Below are 19,256 nucleotides of genomic sequence, written 5' to 3'. Positions count from 1 at the left end.
ATAAATGCCTGCTTGTACTATCTAAGCTGTTGTATTGTGAGTAAGGAATTAAGGAGGCTATAGACTATTGGTGACAAACTTTCCTTACCTTGCGTGGTTACAAGCAAAAGGTAGACTTGTTGCACCCACTGAATGATCTAGTGTTGTCACGATATCAGAATTTGGACTTCAATACCAGGTTTAGTATCACAATACTCGATACTGAAAAGATACTCGATACCAAGATGATACTTTAAACCGAAACGATACCAGGGCAAAATAAGAAAGCGTATTAGCTCAAGTCACAGAATAACCACTGAGCTTTATTTTTTAAACATTGAACGATATGTTGATAATTGATAGAACTAAAATAACAACTTGAATATCTTCTATTATATATGCAATTTCATAAAAAAAGAACACCATATTAAATAACAGAAGAACTGAGACTCAAAGCATACTAAATAATTTGACTAATTACATCTAAACTGTTTTAGAATGTAATTTGATACATATCAGGGTTAATTCAATCTATGGCCATAATATTGGGTCAAATGACATTCCTTACAGGTAAATAATTGAATCTATTTAATGAATAATTTAGTTTCAAAATGACAAACAATTTGAAGCTATGTACTGAAGCTTCTACAGTGCATTCGGGAAGTATTCAGACCCCTTGACTTTTTGCAAAAAACATTTACTTTACAGCCTTACTCTAAAATGGATTACATTTTTCCCCCTCATCAATCTACACACAATACCCTATAATGACAAAGCAAAACAGGTTGTTAGACATTTTTGCAAATGTACAATATCAGTCTGGTGCAGTGGTTGAAGTGCTTTCTTTAACATTGCCTTTGAACGGCAGAAGGCTTTATGTAGCAATCAACAGAAAGCTTTACATGCTGACCAGACCGCTCACGCGTATGTTGATTTTGTCCACCCACACCAGACGCGATCAGGACACGCAGGTTGAAATATAAAAACAAACTCTGAACCAACTATATTAATTTGGGGACAGGTTGAAAAGCATTAAACATTTATGGCAATTTAGCTAGCTAGCTAGCTTGCTGTTGCTAGCTCATTTGTCCTGGGATATAAACATTGGGTTGTTATTTTACCTGAAATGCACAAGGTCTTCTACTCCGACAATTAATCCACAGATAAAAGGGTAAACCGAGTACTAGAAATGAAATCTCTCCTCCTTCAGGCTTCTTTTTCTTCTTTGGACTTTATATGGCGGTTGGCAACCAACTTTAAGGTGCATTACCACCACCAACTGAATTGTGGACCTCAGTTCATCTTTCAATCACCCACGTGTGTATATGCTCCTAAAACCAATGAGATGGGTGAGGCGGGACTTGCAGCGCATCAAGCGTCACAAATATAACCAAGTTCTATTTTAGCGCCTGGCTACGCAGTGTGGGTGCAATGATTGAATAACATGTGAATTTTACATGTCAGCCTGAAGTCAGATGTACTTTGATATAAGTAGCCTTTTTTTACTTGAATGTTGCAGCTAGGCCTATATTCACAAATGTGAGTGAAATGCATGCAATGTTGAGTCCTGACCATCCGCCAACGTGGCTGGTGAAATACTTACGCGCCGTAATTTTAGGCCCTGTTCCTGCTGCTATTGTCTCTTATGCAAGACAGTGATATGTATTTTTTGAGTGCACTCAGTGAGTGGTGGATTTAATCTGAGCTAAATTAGGAAGCGTTAGCTTTTTACCTTGGGACCCTAAAATGTTTTTGGGATGATCTTCATAAAGTTTTGATTAAAAACATTGCCAATTGTAACCAGGTTTCCATCCAACCTTTTTATGCGAGTAAAGTACGTTGGATAAAAAATGGCATGACAGTCCTGATGGAAACAGCAAATTTGTCTGTAAACTTTCCATATGTCGACAAAACAAAATACGTTAGACAAGGTGGGATCTTTTTGTTTCTGTAAAATGTATTATCCGGAAAATGGCGGTGGAAACGCTTTTATGCGCAAATATTGATATAATAACCATCATATCGGGGTAAACTTGGAGTCATGTGATATGTTGTATGGTCCTCCCACTACGACTCGGGAAAGCATGCAGTTTATTATGCTACAGATAAAGTTATGATGAATTTCACAGGGTGGTAAAAGTGCACGGTAATGAGCTTGATGCTGCTTTCCAATAAATACAAATGTTCTGTTGACATTGTAAGTAAACAAAATTGTGCCTTGAATGAATGCATCAAGGATGCTGTTGGCTAAACCAACAAGCTCTCACAGTCTCACTGCAGAGTTAGACGTTTATCCACGCTTCTTCAAAGTCAAATTTCGAAGTTGCTCCAAATGTCAAATTCGGAAAGTTAGCTTTAGGCACTCATTCCGAATTATTAAGGTAAGGGATAAGGTTTGGGATAGGGATAGGGTTAAAACAAAAAACTAGTGTCCACCGCTGGGATCGAAACTTCTGACCAGAATCATGGGATTACTTGATGGTAATAGCGCTCACTGTTTCCCCTGGTGGCCTGTTTTAAAGGCATTTCCTGACGTCCAATTTCAAAGTTACTTTTGAGTGATCTGCCTGGGCTAAACAGGCCTAAATATACTCTAAAGCAGGGATCATCAACTAGATTCAGCCACAGGCCAATTTTTTTTCTTGAGTGGATGGTCAGGGGGCCGGAACATAATTACAAATCATTTGTAGACCGCGAATTTGACTGCAAGAAGGCCAAACGGATATACTTGACTGAAACATAATAATTTCAAACCTTGCTTACATTTGTATGTGATTACACACTCAGTGGCCAGTTTATTAGGTACACCCATCTTGTACCTGGTTGGACCCCCCCCCCCCCCCTTTCCTCCAGAACAGCCTGAGTTCTTTGGGGCATGGATTCTACAAGGTGTGGTGTTCAAACATTGATCAATTGGAATCAATGGACCTAACGTGTGCCAGGAAAACATTCCCCATACCATTACACCACTGCCACCAGCCTGTATTGTTCACACCAGGCAGGATGGGCCATGGACTCATGCTGCTTACGCCAAATCCTGACTCTGCCATCAGCATGACGCAACATGAACCGGGATTTGTCGGATTAGGGGCCGCTTCTTCTTGTTGTTAGCTGATGGGAGTGGAACCCGGTGTGGTCGTCTGCTGCAATAGCCCAACCAACGAGTTGTGCTTTCCGAGATGCCGTTCTGCACACCGCTGTTTTACTGCTCCATTATTTTCCTGTTTGTGGCCTGTCTGTTAGCTTGCATGATTCTTGGCATTCTCCTTCGACCTCTCTCATCAACAAGCTGTTTTTGCCCACAGGACTGCCGCTGACTGGATGTTTTTTGTTTGTCTCACTATTCTCTGTAAACCCTAGACACTGTCGTGTGTGAAAAGCCCAGGAGGCTGGCTGTTTCTGAGATACTGGAAATGTGTGCCCGGCACCTAGCACCTGCGATCATACCACGCTCAGTCACTTAGGTCACTCGCTTTGCCCATTCTAACGTTCAATCGAACAGTAACTGGATGCCTGTCTGCCTTTTATATAGCAAGCCACTGCCACGTGACTGTCTGTAGGAGCAAACCATTTTTCGTGAACTAGGTGGTACCTCATACACTAGCAACTGAGTGTGTATATTTATATTATGCATGGGAATACTTTGGAACAGATTTCCAAAATTAAAATCACTTGGAGTGGATTTGCTGGTGTTTTTAGTCTAATGTCCAGAAATAAAAATCTGAACTTGGGGGGCCAAATAAAATCAGTTCTGCCAGTTGGGGAACCCTGCTCTAAAGATATTGAAGATAGCTTGGCAAGTGTATGGCAGACAGACCACGCAGCATGTTTTCCGTTCCCAAATAGCCTAGATATCCAACATTATCTCATAACCATTTAACATACAAAAGAGGCTTTGACATTTTGTAGTGCTGCAGTATGTTTGTCAATTGCTTATTTTTGACCCTCTGTTTGCCTTGCAGGTTGTGAAACTGGTAGACTGTGCCCTTTCAAAACATATTTGTTGTGAAAACAGACTTACTACTGTGGTAAGTAGGAAGCTACAGATAAAAATGTTTATTGGTCTGCGTTTTTGGCTAAATGCTGTGTAATCAGCCTTAATTCCTGGGTAGGATTTCTCTTTTTATTGGATGGCTTTGTCTTTGTTCCTCAGATCTGTGAGCATAGATATGACAATTGTCATTGTAGTGTAGCCTAGTTACTGGGGAAAGGAAAAGCTCTATGGGCTATGGCTATGAGTGCTGTAGTGAATGGATAGTAGGCAGGATGGAGATAGAGGGATGTAAGGTCACTCTTGCATACCTCACTCAGGCACGATCAAGGTTTCATACCTCAGACCTCTATGCATTGAAGAGGCAGGGATCCTCTGCAGAACACTGTCTTGTGATCAGCTTAATAGCGTGATAATGTTGAATGGAGAATATTGAATAAAAAAACACAGGTCTACACTTGCGATTTGTATGCTGATGTGGGAGCGATGTCTCTTACTAAATGGATCATAAATGTGCTCCTGACATTGGGATTTATATGCTAGTACACTAAGTATGTGGACACCGCTTCAAATGAGTGGATTCTGCTATTTCAGCCACTCCCATTGCTGACAGGTGTATAAAATCAAGCACACAGCCATGCAATCTCCATAGACAAACATTGGCAGTAGAATGGCCCATACTGAAGACCTCAGTGAATTTCAACGTAGCACCGTCATAGGATGCCACCTTTCCAACAAGTCAGTTCGTCAAATTTCTGCCCTGCTTGAGCTGCCACGGTCAACTGTAAGTGCTGTTATTGTGAAGTGGAAATGTATAGGAGCAACACCGGCTCAGCTGCGAAGTGATAGGCCACACAAGCTAACAGAACCAACGTGTATGGCGTGTAGAAATCGGCTGTCCTCTGTTGCAACACTCACTACCGAGTTCCAAACTGCCTCTGGAAGCAATGTCAGCAGAAGAATGTCAGCACGTTACCAGCCCCAATGCATAGTGCCAGCTGTAAAGTTTGGTGGAGGAGGAATAATGGTCTGGGGCTGTTTTTCATGGTTCGGGCTAGACCCCTTAGTTCCAGTGAAGGGATATCTTAACGCGACAGCATACAATGGCATTCTAGATGATTCTGTGCTTCCAACTTTGTGCACCATACAGAAACCATACAGAACCATACAGAAACCATACAGAAATGGTTTGTTGAGATCGGTGTGGAAGAACTTGACTGGCCTGCACAGAGTCCTGACCTTGACCTCATCGAACACCTTTGGGATGAATTGGAACGCCGACTGAGCCAGGCCTAGTCGCCCAACATCATTGCCCGACCTCACTAATACTCTTGTGGCTGAATGGAAGCAAGTCCCTGCAGCAATGTTCCAACATCAGTCGTGAAGAGGGCACGACAAAGCCTATTCCCCCTCAGGAAACTAAAAAGATTTGGCATGGGTCCTGAGATCCTCAAAAGGTTCTACAGCTGCAACAACGAGATGATCCTGACTGGTTGCATCACTGCCTGGTACGGCAAGTGCTCGGCCTCTGACCGCAAGGCACTACAGAGGGTAGTGCGTACGGCCCAGTACATCACCAGGCGGTGTCAGAGGAAGGCCCTACAAATTGTCAAAGACTCCAGCCACCCCAGTTCTCTCTACTACCGCATGGCAAGCGGTACCGGAGTGCCAAGTCTAGGACAAAAAGGCTTCTCAACAGCTTTTACCCCCAAGCCATAAGACTCCTGAACAGGTAATCAAATGGCTACCCGGACTATTTGCATTGCATACTACCTCAATCAGCCTGACTAACCGGTGTCTGTATGTAGCCTCACTACTTTTATAGCCTCGCTACTGTATATAGCCTGTCTTTTTACTGTTGTTTTATTTCTTTACTCACCTAACACCTTTTTTGCACTATTGGTTAGAGCATGTAAGTAAGCATTTCACTGTAAGGTCTACTAGACCTGTTGTATTCGGCGCACGTGACAAATACACTTTGATTTGATCTAGCCTTCCCAGAAGAGTTGAGGCTGTTATAGCAGCAAAGGGGGGACCAACTCCATATTGATGCCCTTGATTTTAGAATGAGATGAGCGGTTGTCCACATACTTTTTAGTGTGTCTCCAATTGTTGACTTCAAAATTGGATGCAAAGGGAATCCTGTTGTTGATGAGTAGGCTAAGGATGGGTGTATGAGGAAGAATAGGCTACGCACGTGTGAGAATTTGTATGGATAATAATAATAACCGTTGTTTCCTTATGTAACAGGAAATTTGTAATCATTTAACTTTGCCGAGTGCTAAGAAACTGATTAGCGATAAGATGATAATAACATTTGCATGGCACATTGGAATGAATGTGATTTGCATTTTTGTCCTTTGCAAAATTTTACATTGAGAATCTTAAGTTTTTGGGGTCTTTTGTCTTCATCAGCTAAAAATACAGTATGTAAGAACTTTGTTTTGACTTTTCTCAATTTGGCATTTTCAAGGCTACTATGCAATTAACTTCCAATTCCAACAGCATTGTGCACATGTTGGCTATGTTAAGGCCTGTACTTCATCATTCCAAAGGTGCACATTCACCATTTCAATGTATGGATTGAGTCAGTGTGGGGAAGTTGATTAGACTGTAATGTGAAAGGAGCTAGCACTCCAGTGGATTACACATGTTCACCACAAAGTTACGTGATGGCAAGTCGATGTACTTACATGGCAATTAGCCGTCCACTAGGGATAATGTGAGTGACAGTTAACACCTAGTAGGCTCACAATGAGCTAGGGCTTTGTGGATGAGGTTGAGGAAGACCTAAATCGTGAGCTACATCTCCGAAAATTGTGGGTTCAATCCCAGTGCAAGGCACACGTGTTTTTTAATTTAGTCTTATTTTAATTTTATTTTTTACCTTAACCACTTGGAATTAATGCCTAAACTTAGCCCCCAAGGTTAGTTTCAGTTTGATTAGTTGACTGGCAGCTGACAGGACGTGTTGACATGTTGTATTTGGTTTGACATGTGGATTCATATTTGGCTGTTAAGAAGTTCAAAATGGGGGATCGCTATTTGATCATAATTCTGGAGGTTGCGTTTTGTGAAAACCAAGCTACTTTTTGTCTGGTGAGTCCAGCAGTATCAGATGCAGAATGATCTGCAGCCTGATGAATGTTGGCATGACCACTGATCCAGGAGAATAGTCTGCTGGAGAGATGGGAGCTGTAAAATGGAAATACAGCATCATACTGACCAGTCTGTTAATAAGTCTATACAGGTCCAGAATCCACTTGCATAGTTTTTAAGCTCATTCAGTGAGGTTCAGTGCCCTGACAATATGATAATCTTGCAGTTTTAAGGGTCGATGCATTGGAAGGTGAGGTACGACACGATCTCCGCTTCTCTAATCAATGAACAAATCACCTTCATTTCCTAAAATGCTTAATTTCTTAGGGAGGATGTATTTCTTTGTAAACACCGGTGCTCCCGTTTCCAGCCAGTGAAACTACAGAATGTGGACTGGATGCAGATAGAATCACACCTTCTTATGTAGGCTAGGCTATTGGTGTAGAATGCATATTATTGCAGTGTGAGCTTGCATATAATGTCTGAGGTAGGCTAAACTATACTGAATGTTTCTCAGAAAACTATGTCAAACTCTGATGTTCGTTTTGATCTCAAGGAATCCAGAAATGTCACACCTCTACATAGGAGCATGTTATGACTGCATTTCCTTTGATCTCGAAGCTATCTGTGTGCCAGAGATAAAATAAGTTTGCTTCTGAGTATGTCAGTGTTCACACCACACTAGTAGGACTCACTGACAAATGACCTTGACATACCATAGCGCTTCCATTTCCCACTCTTTCAGTTGAGATGTCAACTAGGTTTTACATTGAACCCATTGCTTTTTGCAAAGCCTATATCACAGTCTATTATTAGCTCAGCATGGTAACAGTTCTGCCTGTGTTTTGATTTAGGCATATGTTTTTACTGATGTCAGCAACATGATTGGTTTTGTCTGTTTAGCCGTGAATTTGTACAGACTAGGCATATATGGTAAATCGGTGCATCAGTGATGAATCAGTGAGTGTGTGGCAAATATTGACAAAAACAGTGTTCATGTGAAAAATGTGTGCAGACAGAGGTTGACTAGCTACCAAAAGAGTGGGATTGTAGCAGTTTATATTGCTTTTGCTCATTTACCCATGTCCCAAGTTAACCACAAATGCAGCAGACAGGCATGCCACTACCATCTGTCACCTTAGAGCAGCAAACAGCCTTCCAAATGGTAGGGGGATGGGATCTGCAACCTATGTTAAAACCACAAGTTGACATTACCTCAATACTTTTTTTTGCAGACCCTAACCTGCTATAGTAGGCTGTATTAATCTCTGGTAAATATTGCATTTGCAAGGTAATTTTCAATACAGGTTCAAGCTGTGTGTTAATACATTTCCTTGATTCTTTGAAAATGTCCAGCCAGGACTTCATTGGTTCAGCTTTTATCAGCTTTTAGATCAGGCTGCAGTCCGTGAAGTTTGTTGATAGCATGTCTGCACATTGGAGGAGGTTTGGCTGAGTGACACATTCCTTAGGGAAAAAGTGCAGTGGATTTTTTTGGTGTGTTTTTTTATTATGTAAGATGCATATTCAATAGGCCTAAATAATTAGATTTGCACTTTTCTACACCCTGAAAGATAAGTTGCCTTTGACTTTGGTTCTGACTTTTTAAGTCTAGAGGGAAATGGAAATGATGCAGGCCCTACTGTGCGAGCAGATGTGTGCTCTGCCAATATACTGTATAGCCTAGCCATTGACAACACATAGCTAGCAGACTTTTTTTTGGGGGGGGGGTAGATGCTTTAATATTGCAGATTGTGGCTACTAGAAATGTAGTTATCTGCATAATTTCCAATACCACATATATTTTTTGGTAGATATCTATATTATAGGCCTAGGTCAAGCTAGATGACCAGTCAGTTTCTGCAGCCTGTTTCCCCTGCCCACTAGAGTGTGTTATTGTAGCATCACAAGGCACTTTACCCGCCACATCCATCTTTAATCTGCTGTGACACTGCCAGCGTGTGGCATGTAGGCCAAATGTGTATGCCCATATGTGTGTGCACATGTGTGCATTTGTGTTTTCATCTGTGTGTGTGTATATGTGTAGCCTACGTTTTAGCTCGATTTAAATCATTCTGAGATAAGCCGCTCTGTCTCAGTGTGAAACAATAGTTATGGCTACAAAGTGAGTCAGCTCGGCTCCATAGGCAATGTGCATGTTATGTTCTATTAGAGCTGGGCGATATGGGCAAAAATACATATTGCGATAAATTGCCTGAATTTATGCAATAACGATAATAGAACACTAAATTTATAACATTAATGTGCACCACCGTTTTTTTTATTTTATTATCCTTTAAACTACTACAACTAGTTTGATGGTTGTAGCCATCAATTGTCCCATTAACAATCACCCATATTAGCAAACGTATTTCATTTCAAACTTCACATTTCTTTAGTATATGCTACTTATCGTAATGAACGATATCAGAAAATTGCCTGCGATGACTGATTTGTATGGTCGGTGTCAATCATTTTCAGTTTATCGAATTGTTTGTCAAATTGCATGGTGACCGATCATGGACTGCACTCTTCAAGTCATTCCACAGATTCTCGATGGGATTTAGGTCGGGGCTCTGACTGGGCCAATCAAGGACATTCACCTTCTTGTCCTTCAGCCACTCTATAGTTGCTTTGGCGGTGTGCTTTGGGTCATTGTCATGTTGAAACATGACCCATCTTCCCATTTTCGACTTTTTGGCTGAGGACTGCAGGTTTTCCTCAAGAATCTGTTGGTATTTTGCATTGTCCATTTTCCCTTCTATCCTGACAAGCGCTCCTGTCCATGCTGAAGAGAAACACCCCCACAACAGGATGCTGCCACTGACGTGCTTTACTGTAGAAATTGTGTTCTTTACCGTAGGCATGGTGTTCTTTACCGTAGGCATGGTGTTCTTTACCGTAGGCATGGTGTTCTTTACCGTAGGCATGTTGTTCTTTACCGTAGGCATGGTGTTCTTTACCGTAGGCATGGTGTTCTTTACCGTAGGCATGGTGTTCTTTACCGTAGACATGGTGTTCTTTACCGTAGACATGGTGTTCTATACCGTAGGCATGGTGTTCTTTACCGTAGGCATGGTGTTCTTTACCGTAGGCATGGTGTTCTTTACCGTAGGCATGGTGTTCTTTACCGTAGACATGGTGTTCTATACCGTAGGCATGGTGTTCTATACCGTAGGCATGGTGTTCTTTACCGTAGGCATGGTGTTCTTTACCGTAGGCATGGTGTTCTTTACCGTAGGCATGGTGTTCTTTACCGTAGGCATGGTGTTCTTTACCGTAGGCATGGTGTTCTTTACCGTAGGCATGGTGTTCTTTACCGTAGGCATGGTGTTCTTTACCGTAGGCATGGTGTTCTTTACCGTAGACATGGTGTTCTTTACCGTAGACATGGTGTTCTATACCGTAGGCATGGTGTTCTATACCGTAGGCATGGTGTTCTATACCGTAGGCATGTTCTTTACTGTAGACATGGTGTTCTTTACCGTAGGGCATGGTGTTCTTTACCGTAGACATGGTGTTCTTTACCGTAGGCATGGTGTCAGTTCACTGTAGGCATGGTGTCAGTTCACTGTAGGTATGGTGTCAGTTCACTGTAGGTATGGTGTCAGTTCACTGTAGGCATGGTGTCAGTTCACTGTAGGCATGGTGTCAGTTCACTGTAGGCATGGTGTCAGTTCACTGTAGGTATGGTGTCAGTTCACTGTAGGCATGGTGTCAGTTCACTGTAGGCATGGTGTCTGTTCACTGTAGGCATGGTGTCTGTTCACTGTAGATATGGTGTTCGTCACTGTAAGCATGGCGTTCTTCACTGTAGGCATGGTGTTCTCTACTGTAGGCATGGTGTTCGTGACTGTAGGCATGGTGTCAGTTCACTGTAGGCATGGTGTTCTATACTGTAGGCATGGCGTTCGTCACTGTAGGCATGGCGTTCGTCACTGTAGGCATGGTGTCAGTTGACTGTAGGCATGGTGTCAGTTGACTGTAGGCATGGTGTCAGTTGACTGTAGGCATGGTGTCAGTTCACTGTAGGTATGGTGTTCTATACTGTAGGCATGGTGTTCTATACTGTAGCCATAGTGATCGTCACTGTAGCCATGGTGATCGTCACTGTAGCCATGGTGTTCTATACTGTAGGCATGGTGTTCATTACTGTATACATGGTGTTCTATACTGTAGGCATGGTGTTCGTCACTGTAGGCATGGTGTTCTTTACTGTAGGCATGGTGTTCTTTACTGTAGGCATGGTGTTCGTCACTGTAGGCATGGTGTTCGTCACTGTAGGCATGGTGTTCTTTACTGTAGACATGGTGTTCTATACTGTAGGCATGGTGTTCTTTACTGTAGGCATGGTGTTCTATGCTGTAGGCATGGTGTCAGTTCACTGTAGGTATGGTGTTCGTCACTGTAAGCATGGTGTTCTTCACTGTAGGCATGGTGTCAGTTCACTGTAGGCATGGTGTCAGTTCACTGTAGGCATGGTGTTCGTCACTGTAGGCATGGTGTTCGTCACTGTAGGCATGGTGTCAGTTCACTGTAGGCATGGTGTTCTATACTGTAGGCATGGTGTTTGTCACTGTAGGCATGGTTTCAGTTCACTGTAGGCATGGTGTCAGTTCACTGTAGGCATGGTGTTCTATACTGTAGGCATGGTGCTCGTCACTGTCAGCATGGTGTTCTTCACTGTAGGCATGGTGTTCTCTACTGTAGGCATGGTGTTCTATACTGTAGGCATGGTGTTCTTTACTGTAGCCATGGTGTTCTTTACTGTAGGCATGGTGTTCTTTACTGTAGCCATGGTGTTCTTTACTGTAGGCATGGTGTTCTTTACTGTAGCCATGGTGTTCTTTACTGTAGCCATGGTGTTCTTTACTGTAGGCATGGTGTTCTTTACTGTAGGCATGGTGCTCTTTATTGTAGGCATGGTGCTCTATTTATTTATTTATTTATTTTATTTCACCTTTATTTAACCAGGTAGGCAAATTGAGAACACGTTCTCATTTACAATTGCGACCTGGCCAAGATAAAGCAAAGCAGTTCGACACATACAACAACACATAGTTACACATGGAGTAAAACAAACATACAGTCAATAATACAGTGAAAAATAAGTCTATATACAATGTGAGCAAGTGAGGTGAGATAAGGGAGGTGAAGGCAAACAAAATATATAAATAAATAAAAATATAAAAAGGCCATGGTGGCGAAGTAAATACAATATAGCAAGTCAAAAAATAAAATAAAAAACACTGGAATGGTTGGTTTGCAGTGGAAGAAAGTGTAAAGTAGAGATAGAAATAATGGGGTGCAAAGGAGCAAAATAAATAAATAAATACAGTAGGTAAAGAGGTAGTTGTTTGGGCTAAATTATAGATGGGCTATGTACAGGTACAGTAATCTATGAGCTGCTCTGACAGCTGGTGCTTAAAGCTAGTGAGGGAGATAAGTGTTTCCAGTTTCAGAGATTTTTGTAGTTCGTTCCAGTCATTGGCAGCAGAGAACTGGAAGGAGAGGCGGCCAAAGGAAGAATTGGTTTTGGGGGTGACCAGAGAGATATACCTGCTGGAGCGCGTGCTACAGGTAGGTGCTGCTATGGTGACCAGCGAGCTGAGATAAGTGGGGACTTTACCTAGCAGGGTCTTGTAGATGACCTGGAGCCTGGCTTTGGTGACAAAACGGATGGCACTGTGATAGACTGCATCCAATTTATTGAGTAGGGTTTTGGAGGCTATTTTGTAAATGACATCACCGAAGTCGAGGATTGGTAGGATGGTCAGTTTTACAAGGGTATGTTTGGCAGCATGAGTGAAGGATGCTTTGTTGCGGAATAGGAAGCCAATTCTAGATTTAACTTTGGATTGGAGATGTTTGATGTGAGTCTGGAAGGAGAGTTTACAGTCTAACCAGACACCTAGGTATTTGTAGTTGTCCACATATTCTAAGTCAGAGCCGTCCAGAGTAGTGATGTTGAACAGGCGGGCAGGTGCAGGCAGCGATCGGTTGAAGAGCATGCATTTAGTTTTACTTGTATTTAAGAGCAATTGGAGGCCACGGAAGGAGAGTTGTATGGCATTGAAGCTCGCCTGGAGGGTTGTTAACACAGTGTCAAAAGAAGGGCCAGAAGTATACAGAATAGTGTCGTCTGCGTAGAGGTGGATCAGAGAATCACCAGCAGCAAGAGCGACATCATTGATGTATACAGAGAAGAGAGTCGGTCCAAGAATTGAACCCTGTGGCACCCCCATAGAGACTGCCAGAGGCCCGGACAACAGACCCTCCAATTTGACACACTGAACTCGATCAGAGAAGTAGTTGGTGAACCAGGCGAGGCAATCATTAGAGAAACCAAGGCTGTCGAGTCTGCCGATGAGGATGTGGTGATTGACAGAGTCAAAAGCCTTGGCCAGGTCAATGAATACGGCTGCACAGTATTGTTTCCTATCGATGGCGGTTAAGATATCGTTTATGACCTTGAGCGTGGCTGAGGTGCACCCATGACCAGCTCTGAAACCAGATTGCATAGCGGAGAAGGTATGGTGGGATTCGAAATGGTCCGTAATCTGTTTGTTGACTTGGCTTTCGAAGACCTTAGAAAGGCAGGGTAGGATAGATATAGGTCTGTAGCTGTTAGGGTCAAGAGTGTCCCCCCCTTTGAAGAGGGGGATAACCGCAGCTGCTTTCAAATCTTTGGGAATCTCAGACGACACGAAAGAGAGGTTGAAAAGGCTAGTAATAGGGGTGGCAACAATTTCAGCAGATAGTTTTAGAAAGAAAGAGTCCAGATTATCTAGCCCGGCTGATTTGTAAGGGTCCAGATTTTGCAGCTCTTTCAGAACATCAGCTGACTGTATTTGGGAGAAAGAGAAATGGGGAAGGCTTGGGCGAGTAGCAGAGGGGAGGGCAGTGCTGTTGACCGGGGTAGGGGTAGCCAGGTGGAAAGCATGGCCAGCCGTAGAAAAATGCTTATTGAAATTCTCAATTATAGTGGATTTGTCGGTGGTGACAGTGTTTCCTATCTTCAGTGCAGTTGGAAGCTGGGAGGAGGTGTTCTTATTCTCCATGGACTTTACAGTGTCCCAGAACTTTTTTGAATTTGTGTTGCAGGAAGCAAATTTCTGCTTGAAAAAGCTAGCCTTGGCTTTTCTAACTGCCTGTGTATATTGGTTTCTAGCTTCCCTGAAAAGTTGCATATCACGGGGGCTGTTCGATGCTAATGCAGAACGCCATAGGATGTTTTTCTGTTGGTTAAGGGCAGTCAGGTCAGGAGAGAACCAAGGGCTATATCTGTTCCTGGTTCTAAATTTCTTGAATGGGGCATGCTTATTCAAGATGGTGAGGAAGGCTTTTTTTTTAAATATCCAGGCATCCTCTACTGACGGGATGAGATCAATATCCTTCCAGGATACCTCGGCCAGGTCGATTAGAAAGGCCTGCTCGCTGAAGTGTTTCAGGGAGAGTTTGACAGTGATGAGTGGAGGTCGTTTGACCGCTGACCCATTACGGATGCAGGCAATGAGGCAGTGTTCGCTGAGATCTTGGTTGAAAACAGCAGAGGTGTATTTGGAGGGCAAGTTGGTTAGGATGATATCTATGAGGGTACCCGTGTTTACGGAATTGGGGTGGTACCTGGTAGGTTCATTGATAATTTGTGTGAGATTGAGGGCATCAAGCTTAGATTGTAGGATGGCTGGGGTGTTAAGCATGTTCAAATTTATACTGTAGGCATTTATACTCTATACTGTAGGCATGGTGTTCTATACTGTAGGCATGGTGTCAGTTCACTGTAGGCATGGTGTTCTATACTGTATGCATGGTGTTCTATACTGTAGGCATGGGTTTCGTCACTGTACGCATGTTGTTCTTTACTGTAGGCATGGTGTTCTATACTGTAGATATGGTGTTCGTCACTGTAGGCATGGTGTCAGTTCACTGTAGGCATGGTGTTCTTTACTGTAGGCATGGTGTTCTATACTGTAGGCATGGTGTCAGTTCACTGTAGGTATGGTGTTCGTCACTGTAAGCATGGTGTTCTTCACTGTAGGCATGGTGTCAGTTCACTGTAGGCATGGTGTCAGTTCACTGTAGGCATGGTGTCAGTTCACTGTAGGCATGGTGTTCGTCACTGTAGGCATGGTGTTCGTCACTGTAGGCATGGTGTTCTATACTGTAGGCATGGTTTCAGTTCACTGTAGGAATGGTGTCAGTTCACTGTAGGCATGGTGTTCTATACTGTAGGCATGGTGCTCGTCACTGTCAGCATGGTGTTCTATACTGTAGGCATGGTGTTCTATACTATAGGCATGGTGTTCTTTACTGTAGGCATGGTGCTCTTTATTGTAGGCATGGTGCTCTTTATTGTAGGCATGGTGCTCTATACTGTAGGCATGGTGTTCTATACTGTAGGCATGGTGTCAGTTCACTGTAGGCATGGTGTTCTATACTGTAGGCATGGGTTTCATCACTGTACGCATGTTGTTCTTTACTGTAGGCATGGTGTTCTATACTGTAGATATGGTGTCAGTTCACTGTAGGCATGGTGTCAGTTCACTGTAGGCATGGTGTCAGTTCACTGTAGGCATGGTGTTCTATACTGTATGCATGGTGTTCTTTACTGTAGGCATGGTGTTCTTCACTGTAGGGCTGGTGTTCTATACTGTAGGCATGGTGTTCAATACTGTAGGCATGGTGTCCTTCACTGTAGGCATGGTGTCCTTCGCTGTAGGCATGGTGTCCTTCGCTGTAGGCATGGTGTCCTTCGCTGTAGGCATGGTGTCCTTCGCTGTGGGCATGGTGTTCTTCAATGTGGGCATGGTGTTCTTCACTGTAGGCATGGTGTTCTTCACTGTAGGCATGGTGTTCTATATTGTAGGCATGGTGTTCTTCACTGTGGGCATGGTGTTCTATACTGAAGGCATGGTGTTCTTTGGGTGGAAAGATGTATTGGGTTTTCGTCAGACATATCGTTTTGCATTCAGGTCAAAAGGTTACATTTTGGTCTCATCTGACCATAGCACCTTTTTCCACTTGGCCTCAGAATCTATAATATGCTTTTTTGCAAAGCTCAAATGACACGTGATGTGGCCTTTTTTGGGGATGTTTTTTTTCTTGCCACCCTCCCATCGGGGCCAGATTAATGCAGCATTTGTGATAATGTGGTCACATGCACACATTGACTAGTCTTTGCCATAAAGGCCTGAAGCTCCTCCAAAGTCGCCATTGGATTCTTGGTAACCTCTCTGATCAGTCTCATCCTTGCCCGGTTTGGAGGGACTGTCTGATCTATGCAGGGTCTGGGCGTCACCATCCGCTTCTTAAAAATGGTCTTAACTGTGCTCCGAGGGACAAGGCCGTTGAAATCTTTTTATATCCATTCCCTGATTTGTGCCTTTCCACAACTTTATCTTGTAGACCTTTTGAAAGTACTTTTCCGCCCATAGTGGATTCTTTGCTTTGAATTGCACTACTAAGCAGTGGAGTCCTCTATGAACAACTGTTTTTATTCTGAGCTAATCAAAGTCACTACAATTGATCACAGATGGAAGCCAATTAGCTTGATTTGTGATCTGGAAGGTGGTTGGTTATACCTCAGCAAATTTGGAGTATTCACGTATCCAAATAGGGTATTTTACTGTTTTACTTTTTTGAAAATATTTTTTGGGGTGGTTTCATTTCAGGCTGTAAGGCAACAAAAGGTGAACAGTTTGAAAGGGGGTGGTGACTTCGTATACATACTGTACATGTATGTTCTATTCTAAACCAAAGGCTGTAAAAGTGGCATGATCGGACATCATGCAGGACAGGAACATCTGAACCAGTGTTGTGAGCCATATTTTTTATATCAATTGTTAAAAGTATAAAAGATCATATGACATACCTACCACAATCACTTTGGGATGTATGCGAGTTGTAAACAACGTCATTTCTGAGACTGGAGATGGGGCAGAGGTGTACATTTATTTTACAGGAAGGTGAAGTGCTCCATCTCTACAGCCGTGCTCTCTCACTCTCTCAAAATAGACCAACACCTCATCACTTTGATATGGCGATGAAAAGGGAATGAACTACGTCTCTAGGGGTGTGTTCAAGTATAAAAGCAGATGACAAAATTCTGTTCGGTTTGCAAACAAACCACATCCTATGACAGTTTTTGTCAAGAATAGGCCTACACGTTTCTTAAGAGAGTTGATGATGGTCGACAAGGCATCGTCTGGGTTAGGGTTTGGCCGTGGTAGGCCGTAATTGTAAATCTGAATTTGTTCTTAACTGACTTACGTAGTAGTTAAATAAATAAATAAAATAAATACATTGAAACGTCCTCTATCTTCAGTAGCTAGGACTACTAAGATTGGCCTCCTCTGTAGAGTTCTGTTATGGTTATGCTATGTTTTGACATGGAAATTAGAATGTGCTCCAGTATTCTACCGGAAATATGGCTCTTCAGATTTGAGGTATCTTTGGGTGAATGTACAGTTCTGCATGGCTGCCTATTGATTCGTTATTTCAGATGTCACTCTTGTGAAACACCAGTAGCACAGGTCCTGAAGTGGTTTCTCCAGAGAGAAGGATGTTTGTGCTCCTGTTCTATATCTCTCTGAATGGATGAACCCAGTTAAAATACTGTCCATTCTGTGGTCATGCTTGCTTGTTTGTCACTACCATGATTCTGCAAGGTCCCAGACTAGCCCTGTGCTGCTCCGAGCCAGACCTGGCTGAGATAAACACCACTGCTCTCATTGATGGACTACAGCCCAGAGCACAGCTCATCTATGGAAAGAGATTCCCCTTCCCATCCCCCACTCACTCATTCACTCACTCACTCACTCACTCACTCACTCACTCACTCACTCACTCACTCACTCACTCACTCACTCACTCACTCACTGTCAACAGAGATCCTGAGATTCTGTTTTTAACTCAACAGCGCCACTGCGGTGCAATGGTGGAAATGGGTACTACGCCTTGTTATTTGCCATGCTAGAGAGACGCACTGTAACAGTGCTGCTACTCCTGTCCACAGTTAGCACCCAACAGCAGGTCCCCGCTGCCCTGCCCTGGTGTGAACTGTGTGTACAGCAGATTGTGGAAGGATTTTTGCACACAGACAATGTGTTAGTGGTAGTGGCATCTTCTGGAAGGATATCTCCACTCTCTAGCCCTAGCTTCAGTTCTTACTTAGCAGCACTATGTAGTGTGATTGGTGTAGTGTGAAAATATGTTGCTCTGAGTTTGGATAAACAACTGTCTCACCACCACCTCCTCCCTTCCCTTCCCTTCCCTTCAGGCCTGTGTCCTGTTTGCTGACCTCATGGTGTAACCAGGTATAAAGATGAGCATAAGCAGTGATGAGGTCAACTTCCTGGTGTACAGATACCTACAGGAGTCAGGTAGGCTCTATCTGACGCTTCAACCACAAATCTGGACACAAACGCAATTGAAGCCAGACAGCTGTCGAAATAATCTTAGCGTATATTCTCCTTATGTAATGTTCTATAGCTATTAAAGGGTGCCCTGAAAATGTGCACTCTGAGAACAACCACAGAGCTATTTGAAGTGTGCCATTTCCAGAGGCACCAGAGGGAGGGATTTGCTCTATGTAATGTGCTACTGACATGCTCCTCATGCCTCCTCTTACAGGGTTTTCCCACTCAGCCTTCACGTTTGGCATAGAGAGCCACATCAGTCAGTCTAACATCAATGGAGCCCTGGTGCCCCCTGCTGCCCTCATCTCCATCATACAGAAGGGCCTGCAGTACGTGGAGGCTGAAGTCAGCATTAATGAGGTGAGCTCATCTCCTCATTCACGCAAGTCATTATTATCACAGCATCACATCATCTTATCAGGGAATCTGTGGACTTTATTACTGCAAGTCAAGCCAACTGTGATGAAATGCAGAACATGGCATCGGTTTGATCAGAAAGCATATTTAATGCAGTGCTAGGTTTCTGGTCTTCAGTTATCAACCAATGTAGCTTTATAATACATTGCATTAAGTTTTAATAGATGGTTCTCTAGTGATTTGTTTGGGTGTTTTATCCTTTAATTTAAGTCACAGGAGGTTGGTGGCACCTTAATTGGGGAGGACGGGTTCGTGGTAATGGCTGGAGCGGAATTAGTTGAATGGTATCAAACACATGGTTTCCATGTGCCATGAGCCGTCCTCCCCTCAGCAGACTCAACTGGATTTAA

At 43.1% G+C, this 19,256-nt stretch overlaps 1 protein-coding gene across 8 annotated transcripts in view; it reads left to right on the top strand.

Annotated features, from left to right (window-relative positions):
• tbl1xr1a (TBL1X/Y related 1a) overlaps positions 1 to 19,256 on the top strand; it is a 31,189-nt gene that overhangs the window by 5,693 nt on the left and 6,240 nt on the right. For 4 of the 8 annotated variants that reach the window (XM_071345580.1, XM_071345573.1, XM_071345575.1 and 1 more), the window contains 3 exons: positions 3,942 to 4,007; positions 18,351 to 18,453; positions 18,704 to 18,849. In XM_071345580.1, the coding sequence (XP_071201681.1) occupies positions 18,396 to 18,453; positions 18,704 to 18,849 (204 nt within the window). In that variant the 5' untranslated portion in view covers positions 3,942 to 4,007; positions 18,351 to 18,395. Of the gene's footprint in view, positions 1 to 3,941; positions 4,008 to 12,628; positions 12,650 to 18,350; positions 18,454 to 18,703; positions 18,850 to 19,256 lie in introns of those variants that run through there. The other 4 variants (XM_071345574.1, XM_071345577.1, XM_071345576.1 and 1 more) reach the window with 2 other exon arrangements.

Source organism: Salvelinus alpinus, chromosome 16 (genome assembly GCF_045679555.1).
Source record: "Salvelinus alpinus chromosome 16, SLU_Salpinus.1, whole genome shotgun sequence".
Taxonomy (NCBI): Eukaryota; Metazoa; Chordata; class Actinopteri; order Salmoniformes; family Salmonidae; genus Salvelinus; species Salvelinus alpinus.
The sequence above is the reverse complement of the archived record's forward strand: the minus strand, read 5'-3'. Positions and strand labels throughout refer to the sequence as shown.